At 37.1% G+C, this 21,810-nt stretch overlaps 2 protein-coding genes across 5 annotated transcripts in view; both read right to left on the bottom strand.

Annotated features, from left to right (window-relative positions):
- The window catches only part of hcn2b (hyperpolarization activated cyclic nucleotide-gated potassium channel 2b), a 55,629-nt gene extending 50,482 nt beyond the window's left edge, over positions 1–5,147 (bottom strand). The window contains exons 1-2 of the mRNA XM_038280773.1: positions 4,291–5,147; positions 451–874 (exon numbers count right to left, since the gene is read on the bottom strand). Of these exons, the coding sequence (XP_038136701.1) occupies positions 451–874; positions 4,291–5,147 (1,281 nt within the window). The remainder of the gene's footprint in view (positions 1–450; positions 875–4,290) is intronic.
- Positions 5,148–10,195: 5,048 nt separating this feature from the next.
- bsg (basigin) lies at positions 10,196–19,139 on the bottom strand. 4 transcript variants are annotated; one of them, XM_038280775.1, is made up of 9 exons: positions 18,913–19,139; positions 15,775–16,125; positions 14,382–14,550; positions 13,787–13,875; positions 13,568–13,710; positions 13,200–13,476; positions 11,805–11,829; positions 11,654–11,726; positions 10,196–10,537 (listed from the first exon to the last, which is right to left on the bottom strand). In XM_038280775.1, exons 1-8 carry the CDS (start codon positions 18,974–18,976, stop codon positions 11,666–11,668), a joined length of 1,179 nt encoding a protein of 392 aa, XP_038136703.1. In that variant the 5' UTR covers positions 18,977–19,139; the 3' UTR covers positions 10,196–10,537; positions 11,654–11,665. The 4 variants fall into 4 exon arrangements, with proteins under 4 accessions (XP_038136703.1, XP_038136705.1, XP_038136702.1 ...); XM_038280777.1 differs by having other exon boundaries at positions 11,805–11,817; XM_038280774.1 differs by lacking the exon at positions 10,196–10,537 and adding an exon at positions 10,690–11,168.
- Between the last annotated feature and the right edge of the window lie 2,671 nt (positions 19,140–21,810).

The raw sequence follows: 21,810 nt of genomic DNA, 5'->3' as shown, positions 1-21,810 counted from the left end.
AGCATGGGTCATGGAGATGGAGATATTACAAAAATGTCCAGAAAAATGTTGATCAATATAAAGCTTTGTTACCAGCTTTCACAAAAAGACAGTACTTGTACATGAAACACACAAAATAAAAAGTAGAAGTCAAGTTGTTTTTTTTTTTTTTTTTGCAAGTGTAAAAATTGTTCATCCCCATGAATTTAATGTTTTAGTCAATTCAATTTTTAGAACAGATGTGTAGCATTGTTTGATAAGTCTTTTATGTTTAAAACTTGCTTTTTTAGCATTTTGTTTTGAAATTGATAAAAAGATTATAGGAGTTTTCACTCCTATAATTGTAAAACAGAATCTCTTTCCAACTCCCAAAAGCCTGGCTGCATCAGTAACTTTTTAACATTTTAAGATCTGTTACAAACCCTGTTCCTTTTCCTGTGACTAGAGAATAAAAGATGAATCTTAGTGTACCTCCTCCCACTGGTGGATGTAACGGATGAGCCTTGACAGCCTGAGGAGGCGCAGCAAACTCAGGATCTTTGTGAACCGGACGATGCGAAGTGCCCGGGCCGTTTTGTATACCTCTGAGTCGATCCCCTTCTCCACAATGAGGAAGATATAATCCACAGGTATGGAGGAAACAAAGTCCACAATAAACCAGCTCTTCAGGTATTTTTGCTTGATCTTCTTGGGATCCAAGATGATCTCAGTGTTGTCTTCAAAGACAATCCCTGTCCGGAAGTTGAGCACCAGGTCCATAAGAAAGAAGGTATCTGAGACCACGTTAAAGATGATCCAGGGTGCTGTTGTCTCATCTTTGAAGAATGTGATGCCTACTGGGATGATGATCAGGTTGCCAACCATGAACATCAACATGGTGAAGTCCCAGTAGAACCTGAGCAGAAGAAGATTAAACTGGTGATTTATCCTGATCTTTTGTTATAAGTTAGAAATACAAATTCCTTTATAAAGATCTGAGTAAAGCCTTGAAATAAATGTATCTTTATTGCAGTAGCCTAAAAATTTAGTTCAATTCCCCCCATTGTAAATACAGTCATCTTGGTAGAAATATTAATATTAGAAAATAACTATAATTTAACAAATGATTTTCCTCCCAGCAAAAAATAATGTTACAAAGGAATCCATCTCAGTCTTTTACTATTTATCTTTGATTGAGGAACTGAACGTTTACTAGGGAAACAAATCAGAGGCCATTTTGCCAAATAAGTGTTGATCTTCATAAGGCTGCTCACCAAAATTAGTATATACTGACAGTCAGATTGAAAGGGATGAAGTTCTGAGAAGCGAGAGCAGTTAGGAGTCTAATAAACTGCTTAGTTATATCATCAGGGATGATCAGCAACATTTCAGCACCACATTTGATGTTTGATTTTTAAGCAAAGACTGGGTTGAATAAATTAACAACAATTGTAAAGACAATCAAGTAAAATTACAAATTTAATAGACACAAATATTGTGTATAATAAATGATATATATAACTACATTATTTTTATAATTTAGTGCTTATGTTTACAAAGGGGTATAAAGAAGTTCCGTGTGAAGGGTCCAGACAGCTGTTTGGATATTTTCTTATGAATGAGCAAATGAGATTCAATATATTATGCAACTCTAATTGATTTTGTGACAACAAAAAAATGGATAAGGACCCGTATTTATCATGCAACCATGGACTTGGAGCAGAAAATTAGGGGAAAATAAATAAAAATTCTTTGTTTATGGAGAATAGTTAATTTTTATAACACTTGTGCAGGAAAAGGGGCATCTTATACACACAACATCAAGAAATATTATTTGTCAAGTCTGTCATTAAAAAAGTACCTTTTTAAAAATCATTATGATAAAGAGGTGCAGTTTTTTTTCTTTTTAAACATAACACTGGGAGTTTAACTAAACCAGTGTTATGTGGTCAGATGGGACCAAGATAAATGTGTGGAGCAGCACATTGTGCCCACTGTTAGGTAGGGTGAAGGATACAGTATGTAACGCTCTGAGATCATTTCTATTTTTTAAAGACCCTAGATATGTTATTAGAACTCTTTGGAACACATAGGGACTTTTTTTTTTAAAACCCCATAGTATTTTGGAAACCATGGGTAATCTAATTGAAAATACTCATATAAATTGTCCTTTCTAACTAAGATGACAGAAGGCAGCCTTTTTGACACTTTAAGTGTGGCAGACTCAAAGATTTTTGTACGTCGCAATCATGGTTGGGAATAAGAGGTAAGACCGCAGTAAAATCTGAACTACTTAGTTTTTAGTGGCTGATGTTACATGCCAGTAAAGATGAGACTTTACACAGCTTTAGTGCAATGATATTAACTACAGTACTGGGTGGGGGACTGACACTGACATTGTAGACATAAAACTGATGAGCTACTATGCCTTTTTCTGTCTCCATTTATTTTATTCTTTTAGCGTCTTACGTCTGATTTATACGGAAGCCCTGAAAGTCAAGAGAGAATAAAAATCTGGAAAAGAAAAGTTTTAATTTTTTTTTTGTCTTGTATTATTTTTATGCCCTAAAAGGCAAAAGAGAAAAAACAAAGGCAAATGTTTCTGTTGATTCTTGTAATACTTTATATTTGCCACTACAGGCACTGACACAATAAGACAGACACTCAGTCACGGCTGTATTAGTCAACTTTATATAGTCAGAGGTTTTCAAGTATCAATGTCCCGAATATAAATTTTTGCTAAGTAAAATAAGATGCAAATAAGGTACAAAAGCTATGTATTTATAGATGTGTATTCATAGATTTATAAATAAGAAAATCACTTTGAAGTTTATTTTGCTTTAGCCATTTATCAAAGAGTTTCATTCCATGCAGAGTGGTATAATTTTATTTCTATATGTTTTTAGGACTATGAATACTAGCAGGAGAGCTACTGTCCTGAAAGCTTTGGATACATCCCTCCTCGAATGCAGCTCATCTCTTTGGCATGCTATCAAGTTTGGCAAAGGCCTGGTAATGAGCCACTCATTTGATTTCAGATTTCATGGGGCAGTGATGCATCTATACACTGCAGGACAGCAGCTTTCATGGACTGAATTCTGGGTATCCTTGCTAATAGCCAGTAAGAACCACAAAATTAAGTTTCTCTGAAAATTTTAATTTACATGAGACATGTAAATGTTTGAATTAATTATTGCATCAGTGCAGCGTGGCGTGGTGGTAATCACCCTGTGACGCTGCTGAGGTGTCCAAGGAGCCCAGCCTGCCTTAACAGCCTTCTGCCTTTATGTGTAGTTGGTTCTGGCGTATCTTATTCTCCCTTTGACAGCACTGTATACGTTTTAAATAAGCTAAGTTCAATCGAGAAAAGACATAGCAGGGTCAACAGCATCATCATGAAGGAGATGCATTGAGTGCTAATTTCCAGGGAGGTTGGTATATATTCAAGTGCCTCTAAAGGCGGTTCTTTTCGTTGCTGCATGTAGACCATACTGTTTTCCTATTGCTAAGCTTTCCATCAATATGTATAGGGACACCACTCAAGTAGGTTATTTAGTAATTGTTTTTTGTGGCATTCCCTCCTTCTGGAGTCTGTCAATAACTGTCTAAAAGACATGAAAACTCAACAATTCCCCTGTGAGTGTGTTGGTCTTAATATGAATACAAAAAAAATATCTAAAAAAAAAATCATTAAATATCTATTTTAAAAAACTGCTTATTTTCTAACTGACAAACTGTAAGGCAAGCATTGAATTTGCCAGAAGTAAGATATTAGAGAATACAGACATCCTTTCAGTAATTCAGTTCATTTCTGAACTGAAATGCTAAAATCCATTTTTAATCAGTGTGCAATGTTTCAACTTTTTAAGTGTGTTATCATTTATTGAGAATTGGTTTTTTGTAGAAAACGGACGAATAAAAATAAATTAACTGTTTTTACGCAGAATTTTTGGGAAGGAACTGTTCTTGGTTCTGAAACTGACTTTTTTTACTGTTTGGAACAACCACCGACAAAGCCAGCTGACCTCAGAAAAATGTAATAAATAATTCTGTGAACTAAGCATTTTATCAACGTATGAAGAGTCTGGACTCGTTTTAAAATATCTGCTTCCATTAAAATAACAGGACGGAGAAGAAAAAATATGCGCTGAAGTTACTGCTTGTAATTATATTTTGTGTGTGCTCATTTTGGGCGTTTAAAAATGCTTTTAATGAATCTATTCATCTAAAGTTGTCTGAAATCATTTTCCAGGATCCCAAATCGGTGCTTTTATACCTTTCATGGACCTAAAAGCACTTTAACAGGATGAACCATGTCGGATCCGCCCATACCTGAAGTCGCTGTATGGGTGGATAATCCAGTTACCCGCAGATTTTACGCGCTCCTGCTCCTTCTCCACCGCCTTCTGGCTCCCAAACATGCGCAAGGAGAATTTATTAACTCCAGGCTGGAGCATGGAGCTGAACTGCCGCTGCATGTAGGTCTGGTTCCCCCTGGAGTCCCCATCGTCCGGAACTATCTGAGAACTGTCCTCCGCTTTAGTGAAAGTGACAGAGTTTCTTGAATGCGCACTCGGGGTTTGACCTTTGCCAGTCGGAGCGCTGGAAAAAGAAACTCTTGAGTCCTTCTTCTCCATCGGTGCGGTGGTCTTGACCTCAGTCCCGGTGGGGCCCTGAGTCAGGGAGCCCGCTGAGGTACCAGAGGCGTCCATCCTCCCAGCCTGCCCCTTTTCCTCTTGACTCCCTACGTCTCCATCTGTTTGCCTTTCTTGTCTGGAGATGAGAGAAGACAGACTCCCTGAACTGGTTGGGTCCCTTCTACAGTCTCCGTTCTTGTTGCATATCATTCCGATGGGCCCCGCGCCTGATGCCTCTGAGACTGTGTCCCTCCTGTGGTCTGACACTGAGCCACCCCGGCTGCCAGTAGCTTCCCCCGGACATAACAAAGCAGAGGCGGCGCTGTCAGCTGCGCCCAGAGGTTCTTTATAGGAGTCCTCGTCCTGCAGGAGCCACAGTTCGTTGTTGTTGTTGGAGTTTTTGCGCGCGGCCCCGCCTCCAAGTGTGAATCTCTTCATCTCTGTCCCCCCGCCGCTCCCATCATTAGAGCATCCGCTAAAACTGGCAGCTACTACAGGAGGCGCAGGCTGCTGGAAGCCTGGCTCCTCCTCGCCTACCTCCGCCTCGTCCATGACACCGGCAGGAGGAGACTCCCTTTAACCTGGGGACGAGGAGGAGGAGGAGCTCCTCTCCAGTTTCCATTCACATCACTTTAGGAAGAAGAGCGGCGTGGCGTTACTATGGCTACAATGTCAGCTGTTTTATTGTGTGTTTGCAATAAAGACAGAGGGGTGATGACTTGACAAGAGCCTTAGGCTACAAACTAAAAAGGAAAACCATACTAAAGCAGCCTGGACCTCAGATAATAATAAAGTTAATACATTGTAGGATGATCTACCAGAATGAAAAGGGAAAGTAGCCTAAGCTGTTGAGATGATAAAACTGAATAAATGATAACGGCTTTAGCAAATACACCATGTAACCATCATGGTCATCCAGGCTTTTTAAACTCTGGAAAATCAGAAGGAAAGCAGCGCCTGTTACTGTCCTCACGCTTATCATAACCTCCACCTGACATAGATACTGAAATGGTGAAATAGCTCCATCTTGTGGACAAACGTGGTTATTTTACAATTAACTCCGAATGAGTTCATTTTGTGTCCAAAGGTTTTACCATAAAACCCTGTTTTACGAAAGATTATTGATTTCGATTTTACAGGGAAAATTTCTGGTAACTATAGGGACCATGTACTTATTTCTTCATACAAATATACTTTTCAGAAATCACCCTAAAATGTAGTGCATCCACATTTTCTCCCATTTCTTATGAGTTCCATTCTTAAAATTTAAGTCATTACTTATATAACTCATGAAATCCCCCCTAACATGTTATCTTTAGACTGTGTTAATAAAAATAAAAGATTTTGCACAAAATGTTTTTTCTCTGTGTAAAGTTATAGAGAGAACTGGGAAATTTAAGGTACTTTAAAAACTGTCTTCAACTGATTCAAAATAATCAAAAAAAAAAGGCATAATGAATTAACAGAATAAAGAAAAAGTTGTAAAAAGAAAAAAAAAAAAAGAAAATAAGAACAAAAATACAAAATAAAATATGACAGGGGACCCAGAAGAGGCTGGCTATGAAAAAGATCACATGAAATGTATTTTTGTTTTCATTGTTGTGAAATGCTTTGTTATTCTAATATCCATAAAAGGTACTGTGCAAATAAATGTTACCTACTTAACAGTACCAAAGTTAATAAAGATTACAGCAAAATATCTGTAACACCAGCCTGACTCTGCTGACATGTTGGCCCAGAGAGAACTTGAACCCAAGTAATAATGAAAATCTTAGGTTTTGAACAGAATTTCTATCTAAATCTTTTCACTGATGATGTAATCACTTTCCAGACTCATAATCATATCTATCAGGTTACAAATTTGTCCATCAGTTCATGAATAAATTGTAGTTGTATGTGCCAGCTGGTTGTGGCGTAGGTTGTGTGTCCAGTGCATTTGTTGAAGGTATAAATATACACGGTGCATGCTAATTATCACACATCTGTTGTTGCATTGCAGTGCATGGCTGATATCACAGACATCAGCTGCTATGAATGCATAATGGCTATAGAATGCTATAGACATGGAATGTTTGGAATGTGCTGCATCTGGTGAATAATTTCCCAGTTTCCTTCATTTCTTATTTTAATAGTCGCGTCTCTTGATATATTAGAGGGATGTTTGTCATATTGATGGATAAAAGATTAATCCATTCATTTGGATATATTTTGAACCCTCACACCACCTTTCCAAAGGTAAAGATCATTTAGATTAACACTGTAATGATCTGATATTAGTAGTCAAGATTTTTTCTGCCGTTGCTCCTAAAATCAATGTTATCCTTTTACCTGAATCCCTGTGGTTCCACCATCAGCTCAATGGAAATGACTGCTACTGAGCAAGTTAGGAAGTCAGATAAATACTCCTCTATTCACTGTAGTCATCCTATAAAATAAATGTCCAGCTCAACTCAAAGACTTTCCATGTTAACTGCTTTCAACAGGTCCTGGAAAACCTTCAGTGATCCAACCTTTTAGGACGCTTAATCTGGATGCCAAAATCATTCATTACAGGCCCATACCTAATCCAGCATTTCTGATGTTCTGAATGCATTTTCCAAAAAGAAAACAAATCCTTTAAAAATAATCTCTTTGTTTTTATACATTGTTTTTACTAAAACATTAGTGAATATATGTGAATCATTAATTTTGATGCTGAGGCATCTAAAACCTCTGTTGGTCTTGGTTTTGCCAGATTGCAATGCAGCGTTCAACACAGCTGACTAGTCTATAGCATCTGACTAACATCTCTAGGGGACAACAGTCTCATTTGGGCCAATACTGCAATCAAGTACAGAACTTAAATATGTTTCCTTTAAAAGTACAGAATAACTAATAAGTCTATTTTTAAAAACTGTTTTATGCATGACGTATGACATCTATTAAGTTTCCCTTTTTTGTTCACTGTGTTGGTCAAGAGATCAGAAAATACAGACTTTTTTCTAGTTTTAATCTAAATTACACTTCCAGACAGGACAGTATGGGCTCCAGAGGACTGAACTGAACAGAAGTCCTACTGAATATTCTTTTTAGTGCTCTGGTATGCATTGCATTAAAGTTGCAGCTAGCATTAAAATCAAAATGAAAAATCGGGGAAAATGTATAAAATGTAAAAAAGAAATTTAATAATTCACTTTTTTTTCTTTAAAAAAACCTATTGATGCCAAACAAATACTGCAGGATTTGTAACATATCTAAACATGAAAACATATAACTCAATCATACTTGTAATGTTTTATATTTTTGGTAATGTATTATTTAGCAAACAAAGATTCTAGTTGGGAGGTCTTCAAGCTTCATTCTCTAACAGCTTTATTTACTATACACTCTCCATAGCTCAAATTATGAAGGAAAACATTGGCAGACAACTCAGCTTATCTTCTGTCATTACCACATGGTTAAAGTTTGCTATCACTTTGTGTGTCTATTATATCACCATGTGGATGTGTCGGATTTTCTGCAGCACTTGCTTTTATTTTTGCAAGGTAATGGGAAGTTAGATCAGAACTTAACTGGACTTCAGATTTTTATCTTACTTTCTATTATTAATCTCTACAACCTCATAAATTACTAGGATTAAGGGATCCCTCACAGAACAGGAACCTGAAAACCTGATTTTCTGTTTGGGAAGGTTAGATTATTGCAGTGGTGTTTAAACAACTCGGTAAAAACAAAAATAACACAGCAGCAGCTCTAGAATAATAATGGTGGTTGATTATTCACCAACACTTAGAAAATATTTATTAAGATCAAGTATATGCTGCATTAAATACAAAAGATGCCTGTGGGTGTGAATGAGGTGGGTGCAGACCCCAAAATGAAAAGGGTCTGATATTGGCATTTCCATACTAAATAAGAGCAGGCCAGTTCACCAGGGGTGCTAGTAAAGAAATGTTTGTCATCCATGTTTACCTTAAAAACACAATTTTGTATCAAAGAGCTTTACATGACAGAACATTACTGTAGTTAAATCTTGGTCAAATCAATAATTCGATTAAGTGTTTTAATTTCTTTTAACGGGGGGTTTAGAATGCAAGAGAAATTCCAGAAAATAGAGAGAATTTAACTGAGGGTTCAGGATTCTGTCTTTAAAAAAAAAAACTACTCAGGAAGTGTGCAGTGGTTTGGTGTTTTTGCACCTTTAATCAGATGAAGACCTTTGGACACAGATCTAGAGCTGGAACGGACAGAGTTCTTGTTTTAGGGGTTACATGCTAAGCAGAAAATACAAACAAGGAAGTGCAGAAGTCCAAAGACGATAATATGTCTGTGTTGAAAGTTAATGTTCCCATGTCATGCTGACAGCAGCAACCTGGCAAGATTTACAGTAAAACCAGACAACAGCAGCATTCAACTCTCAACATTTATGCATGCATATACCATTGGATGTAAAATTTGATCCAGAAATCCCACCACAAAAAAAGCCATGTATGGTACAAGGGATCAAAGCAAATTCCTGCCATACATTCCTGGCTTCCAGTCCTTCAGCAGCCCGTCTGTGATGGCTCGAAACGCAATTAATGTGGACATGAGACGAGGCTGCTGTGTGATGGGTGAATCCTTGCTTTCCATATAGCAAAGCTGCTCATATATATACACAATGACCTGTATACATAACCTAAGGTGGGCAGTAACTGGTTATATGTACTGAAACATCTATGTACTTTTGAGTTTTACTGTACCACTTTTTTTTTACTTTAATATTCTTGTGAAGCAGCACCATTTCAAATCATGCAACATTTTGGGCGACTCTGCTCATCCAAGATTGTTTAAATATACAGTAAATAGTGGAAGGGCCTTACATGTATACATAGCTGTGTGCTCAAATACAAGCTAAAACACGAACAGTCTTCCAAACACTTAAAAGTAGTGTTCAATCAAAAGTCCACACATGAAAAGAATAAAAAAAAATAAAAAATCTGAATGGTCCTTCAGCTCTGATGGACCAATACTGCATACTTTAATTGAACCATTAATTGTAATAGGCGTGTGTAAATAGTATCCAGTGAATTCACACAGTTTAGCTCTGAATAAGAAATCCCCCTCAGCTGTTTTTAAGATGAGCCCTTAACAGCAGTAAGGAGACATGACTATACTTTTACTGGGAACCTCCATGCAACACAGGTGTTAAAGTTCTGAGACCATCATAGCCAGACGTTGATGTGAGCTTGTATAGAAGAGTTGAGATGCTTTCCCACCTGAAGATAATACTGCAAATTGCACTTATTTCGTATTGTATGATTCTACATTCCACTCCAGCTCCACCCAACACACTCCTACTTCATCTGTTGAATGACGCGGTCCACTACAATTCTTTGGTCTATGATCTTATCAGAGGCTATAAAGGGATCTGATCTTGTACGCCTTCATATTGCTGAAAGCATTGGTCAATTCACTGCTCAGGAATGTGTGTGATGTTCATATCCTGAGGCCAGCACTTGGGGAAAAATTGTAATGTAGGACTTTCTCGTTAAATCAAAACGTTAACCAGGACATTAAACTTTTCCCGCCCCAGATAAATGGTACTTTGCAAGATATTAAACCAAACCAAGAGAACAGACTTAAATTTCAATCTCTTTATTTCAGTTTGTGCAAGTTGTACAAATGATGTCCTTCCGAGCTACACACTTGACACAATCTGGCCAACTCTTTAAATTTTGCAACTCTAAAATTTAACATTCAATAACCACACTGTTCAGGTTAAATGAAATATATATATGGCTTCTGAATTATCTACACAGTGAAGAGGAAAGAGACAACCATTTAACAATCAGATGTTTCAGATAGCAAAAGCAGAGATTCAGTAGTTTTATTCAAAATGTGTGCACATTACCAAATATGCATTGCAACACCTAATCTTTTGCACTTGGTCCAGGGTAATCTTTATACTGGAGTGGTCAAGCCTGCAAAGATAAACCATTTTAAGTCAAAAAAAAAAAAGAAAAAAAAAAGAAAAAAAAGAAAAGAATCATCCAATTAAAATTAGATCTAAGATAAAGACTTTGAAGAGATTAAATGGTTGTAAATTTCTAGAAAATAAAAAAATTGGATCTAAAAGTATTTTTTAAAAGAGGCAAGGTTAAAAACAAAACAAAAAAAGACATGAAAAGCAGTTTAAGGCAAAGTAAAACACTCTGCAAACCACAGCTTGAGGGGCTGCAACAGCTCATACATGAAATCTAGTGCACTGTTTTTCCACCAATAATCTTGTTAAAAAGGTATTACAGAAAACTTGTTGCGAACAGTTAATCATAAAAACAGTGACAATTGTAAAGCAAGAAGAATCAGCTTATAAAAGAAATTTACAAAACTATGCATTCCTATTACAGCACACACTTTGCTAGAATAGCATTTAAACTCATGCAAAATTTGCCACAGGGCCTCAAGCAGAGAGTTTCACACCATGTTCCTGGCTGCACGATGCAAAGAGGGAAGAAAAAAAAAAAAAAACACCAAAAGCTAGTTAAAAAAATGGAGGGATTGCACAATATAATGTGCCACACATAAATCCTGGGGTGCCAACTGGACATCCATCTAGAAATGGGAGGTAAAAAAAAAAAAATTCAGTTTTCTTTTTTATTTACAAAAAAAAAAAACTTCTCAGTTAAGAGTAGTAGTTATAACTATGGCATTACAATTAGCAAATCATACATCATTACTGCAGATTAATGCCATGAGGACATTTCTCTTAGCAGGTCATAATGTAGATAGTTGAAAAAAATGAACAATCCCAGTGGAGAGGCCTTTAGAAGAAATGTCCAAGAAAGTTCCTGCTCTAGCAGGACAAACACTTTCCCACAAAGACGTTTATAGAGAAAAACCATTTAGGTTTTAGAATAACCCAATTCCTGGCAACTATTGCCAGTGTTCAACGCTTAAAATGAAATCTGCTTCCATCTGTGATCCAGTTCTTTGAATTTATTACACTTTTATTTAGAGTTAGAGGCATATATAATATAAAAAAAGAAATTCTGATTAAGAGTAATGTAGTTAGCTTTTTTTATGTCATTTTCACATACCTCCTGCTGTTTTTAGTTGGAATTCCTTTGCCTCACATTCTTGTCCTTGTGGTTTGAAGTGGAATTGCTCTTCCTGGAATACAAATGAAATGAGCTCTAGCAAAGGCTAATAAATAGAAAAGAAAAAAGCTCAAGTTTTAACATTACTTACAGAGGAGCAGATCCTACGTCATCGTCTGCATCAACAAAAAGAACAAAAAAAAAAGTTAACAGCAAAACCTACTGAGGACATTTATAGAGCATTGCAATCAACGGTTATAGCAAATGGTAAATGACATCTCAAACATGACTGCAATGACACGATCAATTTAACTACACAGGAAAAGATGTGCTCGTCATTACAATTCATGACAACCGAATTCATACAACGGTGATTCAAACAAACAGTTCGACTAGATCTATTTGTTTTAGAAAAAAAAACAAAAAACTATCAATATAAAATGCCATTTTAACAGTTCTGTTGCTCCAGCCAGTCTCCAGTAATGCTGAACTGTTCAGTTGGCACTAATTTTTACTGCAATTTCCTCTTGAAACTCTCAGCATCACAGAGGCTCATGCAAACCAAGCCAGAGATAACACTGCAACAGTTGTATTCTAAAAATGATAGAGCCAACACGCATCCTAGCAATGTGTAGTGGAAGTTTCACACCTGAGCAATAGCATGTAATCACAAGGCAAGACAGTAAGGCTCCTTTGTGTCCGAATGATGAATGAGACATGGCATAGACTGATCTTTACGAGGTCGCTTCCTTTTGGTCGTCATGCATTAAGTACAAGATGCAGAAAACATGCAAACAAGTCGAAGGACTTTTATCAAATGTGACCAGCATCATTGCAAACAATTACACTTCAAGTGTATTTTTGACTCTTTCATTGGCCCAAAGACTAGACTGACTTTAAGGACCAAAAAGTGAACGTGAATTTTAGGCTTGCTCTTGAAAAACATTCAGCGCCAGTGAAAGAGTGACCAAATCTTTGAGCACATTCCTCTTAGAAGTGGTTACTATGAAAGCAGTTCAGTCAGGCTCCCATAGCTTTTTCCTTCCCCACGCAGTCATCTCAGCTCAACCACTTCAGTCTGACATGCAGTTTTTGTTCACTTACCAAAATGCAAAATCAGCAGCGAACAGAGAAGTAAAAAATGTAAAAAAAAAAAAAAAATGCTTTGATAAAAACAGAAGCCAAATTATGAGCTACATTAAAATAAAAGTAAATAATGACAAAACAAAAGATAGCCCCGTCTCAAATACAAGGCATGCTACCATTTTCCCCTGCAGTCCAGTGGGGATTGAGAAAACCAACAGATTTATATGTAATGACTTACAAGATTTGCAGTTGCAGGTAAAAGCCTGACAGATGTTTTAGCACCTTCAAAGGAATCAAAAACTACCCAAACTTAATTGTAATTTCCCAATAAAGAAACCTCAAATCCTGAACTTGATTGAGGGTTTCTAAAAGAAAAAGAAAAGTTTTGCAAAAACACCAAAGATTGGCAGGATCATAATCCTGTTTGCCATTAGTGTTCTTTTATACATGCAGCACGTACCATCGTTGACCTCATCAGGCTTTCTCCTCTTTTCATAGATGAAGATGATTGTAACAAGGATGATGACCTCTGCCACAATGCCGAGGAAGGGCCAGAGAGCAGCCAGGCGACTCCGTACACGCAGCTTTATCTTGTCGGTATTAGTGCCGAGTTCATTGGTACCAGAGCAAATGTAGTTTCCACTGTCGCCCTCCATGTCCAGTTCATCAATGGTCAGGAGGGTCTGGTTGGGGGTACTCTTGATATTGTATCTTTCATTAGTGAAGTTGGAGATGGGCTGTAGAGCATAAGGGAGTGAGTTAGATTTAGAGAGACCAACAACGAAATCCAGTAAAAAAAAAAAAAAAAAAAAAGCATATATATCCCACCATTTCACGACCATCCTCTGCATCCTCTTTGAACCACACCCAGTCAGTGGGAAGGGGGTAACCATGAGCCACACATTTGAGCACTACTTTGTCATTCTCATTCCCGTGTTCAGAGTGCTTATAGGCTCCAACAGAAGGAAGTACTGCATAAACAAAAAAGGCATATTTACCCTCAATAATGTGAACAGGGCAAATTTTCAGCAATTGACTTAAATTTACCTTTCACTTCAATGGTCTGCTTTACTTGTGGCTCTGTATCGAAAACACATTCATAGGGTCCAGACTCTGCATGGGTTATTTTTTCCAAACTAAAAGGAACAAAGAGGCACCATTGACTTTTAAACAAGCAACAATCCCAGTTATATTTTCTTTTCCAGTACGAGAAAACAAGTGCAACTCCATTAACCTAAACTGCAGCTTTAAAAAAAAAGTACAACTTATGCTGCATATCTGGGTGTGAAACTAAAGCCGCTTGTCTGCATGAATATTTAAACTTTGCCATTAATCACAGCCCTGCTTTGTTCAGAACTACAGTCCTGCCTTCTCTCTAAAATGTAGAATTAAGGCCAGACCAGGCAGCTACAGCTAGGGGCCCCACGTCCCTGCTGCCAAGACTGCCAGCAAAGCAGCATGCCTGCACGGTCCACCTCACTAATCTAGCGTTATGAATGGCTGAATAAAAACCTGAACTCTGCTGCTAATGGAGGAAGCCATAGTATTTGTCATGGGAAAGCACGTCAGTAGTGATAACGAGACAATAGAACATTGGGAATACATCACCTGCTGTCTTAATGAACAACAATCTGCTTCTTACCTCAACTGAGCATGGTACTTGTTCACATCAGACTTTGTGTCCTCAATGACTTTGCCATTGAGAGTCCAGTAGGAACCCTTACTGCTAAGGTTACTCTCAGTCAAGTTGCATCTCAGAATGGCAGATGTTTGGTTGACAACCTCAGTGGGATCTGCAGTGATTTTGGGGCCTAGGAATCAAAAAGAAACCTTTGAGTCTTTATTAAAGACAAAGAAAAGAGAAAAAAAAATTAGAAAATAGATGTCTCGTTGTCAGATAACCATTTAGTGCATATTGCTAATAAACCACCAAAACTACAGAATGCATAGCACTTAATGGTTGTAAGACTGAAGACATCTATCCCACTCACTGGTAAGGAGAAGGAGACCAAAGGAGAAGAGTAAACAGAAAAGGCAATGGACAAAGTAAACTACAAGAAGGTCATGGGGAAAAGTGTTTTGGTAAATGCATGCAGAAGAAGCAACACCTTAGAGAAGTTCCATTCTTACAGTTTCAGATATGGAATATTTTAGAGCAAATGGGGTCTTCTGTTTTATTTATTCAGTGACATAACAGTACAGTACTCAAGGCAAAATGTTCCCAAATGTTTAATAACCAGTTGACATCTTCTGTGCCTATAGTAAAGCAGGCTATAAGCAACAGCTACGAGCATTAACTAGTTTATACCATGGTCTGAGTGAAAAACTAATTCAGACTGCCTGGAAAGGGACAACTTAAAACATTCTGTTCAAATGTCACAACATTGTTAAAACCTTGAGCTCTTAATGATAAAAAATGAATTAAAGTATTTATTATTCCTCTTATTAATGACCATGGTATAAGTGGGACAATGTGTTTTTGGTCCATTTTCAGAAATGTGACTTTGCAGAAGGTTCACTGCTGCGTTGTCAATTTATTTCTTATAATGAACACCTAGTTTGCATCATCCCCTACAAAATATTTGAATAAAGCAAGGCCTATCAAGCAGCATCACTAAGGCAGTAATCTGACAGCCCTGTTCTCTATACCCATTTACCATTGCAGGATTGGAAGGGCTGGTGCCCTTTCTTTCCGATTGAGGGTTTATACAGTATGACCAGACTTGTAATTAACAGAGCCATCAACTGTATTTGACCAAGTCTTGAAATTAAAGCGGAGGAGGTATCAGATTAAATGCATTCTTTGCAGTCAGGTGATAGAGGCCTAAAGGGGCAGCCAAGCTATGTTCTGAAACCAGGTTCACACTTCACTACAGGACAACCTTGGAGATTCTGAGGAGAAAAAGGGAGAGCTTGTACTACACGGATAGGATATTGAACCAGGAAAACAGGGTAGGAAGTCCAGGATTTCACTAATGAAGAGCTAAAACTCAGCTACTTCAACCTGAGCCTCCTCACTTTCTCCTTCCACTCACTTTCAATCACAATTATGTTTGCCTGCGAGCGGATCCACTTGATTTTGGGAGTCTTCTTCAGATCATTGCGGTCAGGGTCGTTGGAAGCACGGCACTCATATGTGCCTGTGTCATCAAGAGTGAGGCTGAGGAGGTGAATGGTGCTGGTGGCATGTTCTATGTATGTGGCATTTACTCTGACACGTTCATTCCGTGCCCCATCAAACAGCTGGGTGAATGTCTCGCTGGACTCCTCGCCCTCTATAAACCACCACTGCACCTCAGGAATGGGGTTCCCTATTACTTCACAGTGCAGCTCAACACTGTCATTGATGAGCTTCATTTTGGAGAGAGGGGATATTATAAAACCCGCTGAGTGCAATTAACAGACAGCCCAGCAAACAAATTCAAAAGACATTTAATGGTGTTAGCAGCAAAGATGAATGTGTGGTATGATAAAAATGTAGAAATGGAGAGGGGGAAAAAAAAGCATAAAGACAAAGTTAAAACACAAAGAAATTAAAATATGAAAGCAAGCACAAGACAGGCACACAGATCAGATTTTACAGCCAATTCTGTGAGACATTTTTAACTCTGATCAAGTAAAAGAAATGTAACAAAAAGGCAGTTCTAGATGACCAAAGCTCATTTAGCAACAGCAAAAATATTTTTTCCTAAAACCATTGCGGTTTTAGAGGATAGAAATGAATCGTAACAGTTTGTAGCTTGAAGATTTAAGCTAAGTTTTTAAATCCTAAGTAAGGTCCAAAAAAGCACCAACACATGTATGAACCTCTGCATAAAAACAAAGTTGCTTTACCATGCCTGTTCTCCTGGTACAAAAATATCCAATAGATGTATGTAAATAGAGACAGTTTAAATTTTAAAACCAACTGGTGAATGTTTGATTCAGTATAATGCAACTATTTGGCTCTGCTGATGTCTTCAGATTTTGTTTCCATACAATTGCCATTTCAGAAACAGCTGTTAGCTAAATGAGCATGGTCATGTAAAAACTGTGAAACACAAGCATTGATGCATTTGAACTGAGTGCAATGTGAAAGACAAAAGCAAGTCAAGATGGAAAAGAAAAAGCATTTCAAACCAAAAGTTGATGAAAATGAAGACACTTGAAGCAAATGGTGTTTGACGGCGGTGTCAAAGTTAATCTAGGTTAACACTGGATATTTTTAGGCCACCATGCCATTGATTGAATAGCGGCTTTGCACGCTTCACTAAACAAACTATAAGTTCCAATATATGGTGTAGTGATTTTTTTTTTTTTTAAACTACACATTTCTCACGCAGAAATGCATTTAAATGGCCTGAGAAACTGCAAACCCTTTAAGGCATTCTGTGAAGACCAGTAAATCAGGCTTCATTACTCATGCCGATTATGTCTACTAGGAAAGCAAGCACAGCAAGTAAAGCTACAAATTAATGAAAGCCTGTTAATGAGTGCTTTTGGATTCCAGCCCTTCCTGCATGTGTAGCTGTCATCCCTCTACACTCACAGAGTGGAGCTGTGTGGCTATTCAACAGGCTAGAAAAACAAGTTGCCAGACAACATAAGCTAAATCATGTCAACCGCTAGTGTAAGGTACAGACATTTGAAAGTAGCCGTCTTCACTGCCTCCAACAAATAAGGTTAAATGTCAGCAGGTCAAAAGGGATCCTTAGTTGTAAACATTAGCGTCAGGCACTGTGTACTGCTCTAGTGCAGCTTTCCACCATATACAGAGGTCACCTTCAGAGCTTATGACTATTTAAACTGAATACACGTTTACCTGACTTTTCTTTCCCCCACCCACATTTAGTTTTCTATTTTAAGTATTGTTCTGTAACAGGAATATATGCTTGAAGTTCTTTTAAGATTGACTTTCCAAAATTAGCTTTTGGCATTTCAATGGGGACAACAACAGTGTCCCTGGTAGGATTGTGTTACACTGGAAAAGAAAAACAATTGTTAAACAGAATAAAAAAAATTAAAAATAAATTTTTCTTTTCTCTTTTTTTTTCCTGACAGACAGGACATAGACTTTGATTTAATTTGTCATTGTGTACACAAATGTGTATACAAAAATACATTTTGTTAAGTACAGCTCTCTAGGTCTTCTCATTGTTTCTTAAAGTGCAGCCTTGATAAAGGTAAACATCAGTGATCATGGACATAACGAATAACTGGCTTAAGATCCCAAACTGTGGTGTGATTGGAGCCTGGTTGGATTAGGTCAAATTAATCCAATCAGAGTTCTGACAGAACACAATCAATACTCAATCAAGATTATTCTTCAATAATAACCAAGATCATTTAAGATGTACTACATTCCTAACCATCTGTAGTAAAGAATGATAAGGTACAACCAGCTGACGAAAAATAAATTATCTATAGCAAATTGACTAATGAGTCATTTTAGACAGAACCCAGTTTCTACACGTGCCACCACTCAGGGCGTTAAAGAGTATGTTGGATTAAAATATAAAACATCGTTACTTTTTTAATCCAAGCAACATTTGCATAAAGAATCAAAATATAACGAGCTTAATTTAATTAGGCCCAACGTTTGATAAACAATAGCTGTAAAACTAGGTCGCCTTTGGTTTGGAAAGCTCAGGAGTCGCAACGTTAACGGTTACAAATAAAATGATTGTTTAAGGATTCGGAACACATGAGCGTCTCAAATACAACCCTTTAAATTTAAAAACCTGCGTTAATCTAGTTAGTAACGCAAGTAATCATTTCAAACGTTACGCAATTAGAGGTTAAATTTACCACAGCTCCGAGGGGGCGCTTTAAAACTCACGTCTTCTCATGTGCCTCTAAAGTAACCCCGTGATTTTTAAGAAATAACGTTTTTCTGAAAAAAAAAAAAAAAAAAAAGCTATGGCTTCAAAGCGTTACATGTTGTGCGGCATTAAGCAGTTATAATGCGAGTCAACCCGCTCTCAACCGTAAATTAGCTAAACGGTTCGGGTGGTACGTCTCAAAAACACCGTAAACTCACTTCATTCACCTACAGAGGGAAATAAGATTATAAGACAGCCAATATGTGTTCATTTAACGTCGAAAAAATGTCTGAGGAGAGCGAACAAAACAAAATGTTCGTATTCGGGGCAAAGTCTGATTCTGAAGCAACATGGCGGACACACAATTCATACCTGTAGAAGCGTCGGCTCGCCAACAGCTCAAAAGCAGGGCAGCGACAGCCCACAATAACTTCATGGCTAGTGAATAAAAACCGATTTTACCCAGAAATAAACACCCTGTGAGATTGTCTTTTGTGGAAAGTCTACTTAATGCCGCCGCTCCCTGAGGTCAATTCCTCAATGCCGACAGAGCTGATGTGCTTGCTTGGTCGTCCTCTACGCACACGCCCTTATCAGCACGTACGCATGACGTAGATCAGCGGGCGTGGCGACGCATTATCATTCCATCATTATTAACTGTTTCATCACTGAAACTTCTTATTAACGCCATCTTGGCAGCGACGGAGCTAGATGGGGGGCTAGAGATAGCCATGGCCACCCTTAGCCAAGCAATACACACGGATAAATACAGAATTCAAGCAGAAATAGCTTTTTTGTTTTATGGGGTAAAGAGAAAAGTCATCTACAGTAGGAGTCTTCAGTGAAATCATAGACAAATATTTTAATAAAAAATGTAGATATTTGTAATTGTAAATATCAATTTTATGCAGAATGATAACTGATAAAAGTAGGTAAGTAATGACAATGGAAAAGATGTTCGCCCAAAACTCAAACCTGAAAGAATTTTATCCACTGTTTTTTAAAATAGACTCAATCAGCGATTAATGGCTCTGAACCTTTCCATCAATGTCTGAGGCACCATGTCTCTCCTACAGTTTACATTTTGATCACTTCTTCACTCTATAAATGGAAATGTTTCACTGTCGAAAAGCTGTATGTATCGACATTCCGTTTTGTATACACTCTTTTTACACAAAATTACAATAAAGTTTGTCTAAGTCTTTTTAAATAATAGGTTTAAGATGCTTTTAAATGAAAATGTAAGGTTGCATATCAGCAGGATTATTTAAACAGCCAGTTAGACATTTTTTACTGTCAGACAACTGTTTACTGCATTTTGCAATAACTCTTAAAAAGTATAAGAATGCATAGGATTCAATGGTAGTAACACATCCCCATAGGGAGGGCATCTATCCTGCTGATTGGAATTTGACAAACATTTGATTGGTTGGACTGAATAAAGTCAACTGGAAGACAGTAATATGGAAAATGAATGTGGAAGAGACAACATCAAGGACAGGGAATCTTAGTTACACTGCAAGACCTGGAATATTTTACAACAGTTAGGGGTATTATTTTGTTTTAGTTGCCTTTGGTTACAAAAGATAACGGGCTCCTAAAGCAGTATGCTTCTTAAAAGCTAAGAGCCTATTTAATAGATGCCATCTTCCGTGCAGATATAAAGTACGCTATAACCAATGTTTTTTCAGGATTTCCTCCACGAAAATATTTATCTAAAGCTTTGTCATTATTAAAACCAGATTTGGATGTTTGATCATTTCTTTTTGCACCTTTCATTAATTGCTTTTCTGATTTTCTTTTTCCCTATAATTGATTTACCCTTAATCTACCTATTAATTTATCAAAATAATGTTTTCTGCTTACTTTGATCATTTTAAATGTTTTTTTTTTTTTTATTATTTCATGTATTGTTTTTAACCAATGTAAATTTAAATGATTCCTACATTATCAACCAAAGAGAGCTGCAGCTAGGTTTTAGGGTGTTGACATTCTTCCAGACCGGTGAACAAGCCTGATTCAGATTATTGCGGTTCTCTGAAGCCTTTTTAATCTGTCCTACATTGAAATCAGGTGTGTTAATGCTGGGGAAACACATGCAGGAGTGTGCTTTGAGGACCTGGTAAACATTGTTCTTTTGTTCAGATTCTATCATTCCGGTCGACAATGCCAGAGCTTAAATGACTTACTGATAACTGTGCCACCTGTGATTTTGTTGTCTATGTCTTTTAACCCTTTAAACATCCTTGTTCAACTCCAGCCTGTGGTTTCCTATGAAAATGATCAACCGTTTGGTTGACCAGACTGTTAAAGAGGAAGATAAAAAAAAAAAATCTGTTTAACTGCAATAAAAAATCTGTAAATCTTTTTTTTTCCCTCCCCTTTCTTAACCACAGCTACAAATAAACATTAACTGTATTGTGACTTCAGGGAGAAAACTCCATGAAACATTTTAAGTGATTAGTTGGAAGTAACTATATTTCTACTAAGTTTTAAGATCAACGCTATTGCTAACAGCAACAGAACTTTGCCATTGTTGATTGACTTAAAAAGGAGCTGAACACTCCTACTGACCTAATTTTTTTTTTTTTATCCGATACTAGAGCTTCAGTTGCAACAGTCAACTTGTTAAAAAGCATTTTGATTCTGCCAAGCCTTGAATCTCAATGTTTGCAAAAAGAGCTTAAAGTAAATTAATTTTCACATTGTAAAAAGAGAAAATACAAAATCAAACCTCAAAGCTGTAAATCAAATGTTTATTTTTGTCTATCCACAAGTGTTCTGTCCGCCACAACAATCTCTTTCAGTCAAAGCCTTGGAACCCAATGTCCCAGGGGACAATAATGGTACAAAGTAGAGGAAATGCACACATATAGCCAAACAATAAAAGGAAGCATGACATGGCTGGCTTATTGATGATATTTATCAGGCAAGTGCAGCAGTAAAGGATTCAATACAGTCTGTTTACTTTTTGCATACCATTGGATCAGTCATCACTTTGAAAGTACAAAATTATCTCAAAGCCTTATTATGCATTGAAAAGAGGTTCAAAAGCGTTTGCTAATGGGGGCTATTGTCCCTCAATTGTTCTAAGAGTGTAAGAGTACCAAGAAAGGAACACATAAATTAGTCTGATAACCAAAACTTAACATGTAATACAATACATGTTAATATTTCTATAAAAAAGAAAAAAAAAACCCGGCATCCTTTATTTTATTTATGCTCCACTTTGCATTTATTACAGAATATTATAAAGCCCAGATTTTCTTA

The sequence above is a fragment of the Cyprinodon tularosa genome, unplaced genomic scaffold (genome assembly GCF_016077235.1).
Source record: "Cyprinodon tularosa strain WSP-4 unplaced genomic scaffold, ASM1607723v1 ctg164, whole genome shotgun sequence".
Taxonomy (NCBI): domain Eukaryota; kingdom Metazoa; phylum Chordata; class Actinopteri; order Cyprinodontiformes; family Cyprinodontidae; genus Cyprinodon; species Cyprinodon tularosa.
Note: the sequence above shows the minus strand (reverse complement) of the source record. Positions and strands in the feature narration are given on the sequence as shown.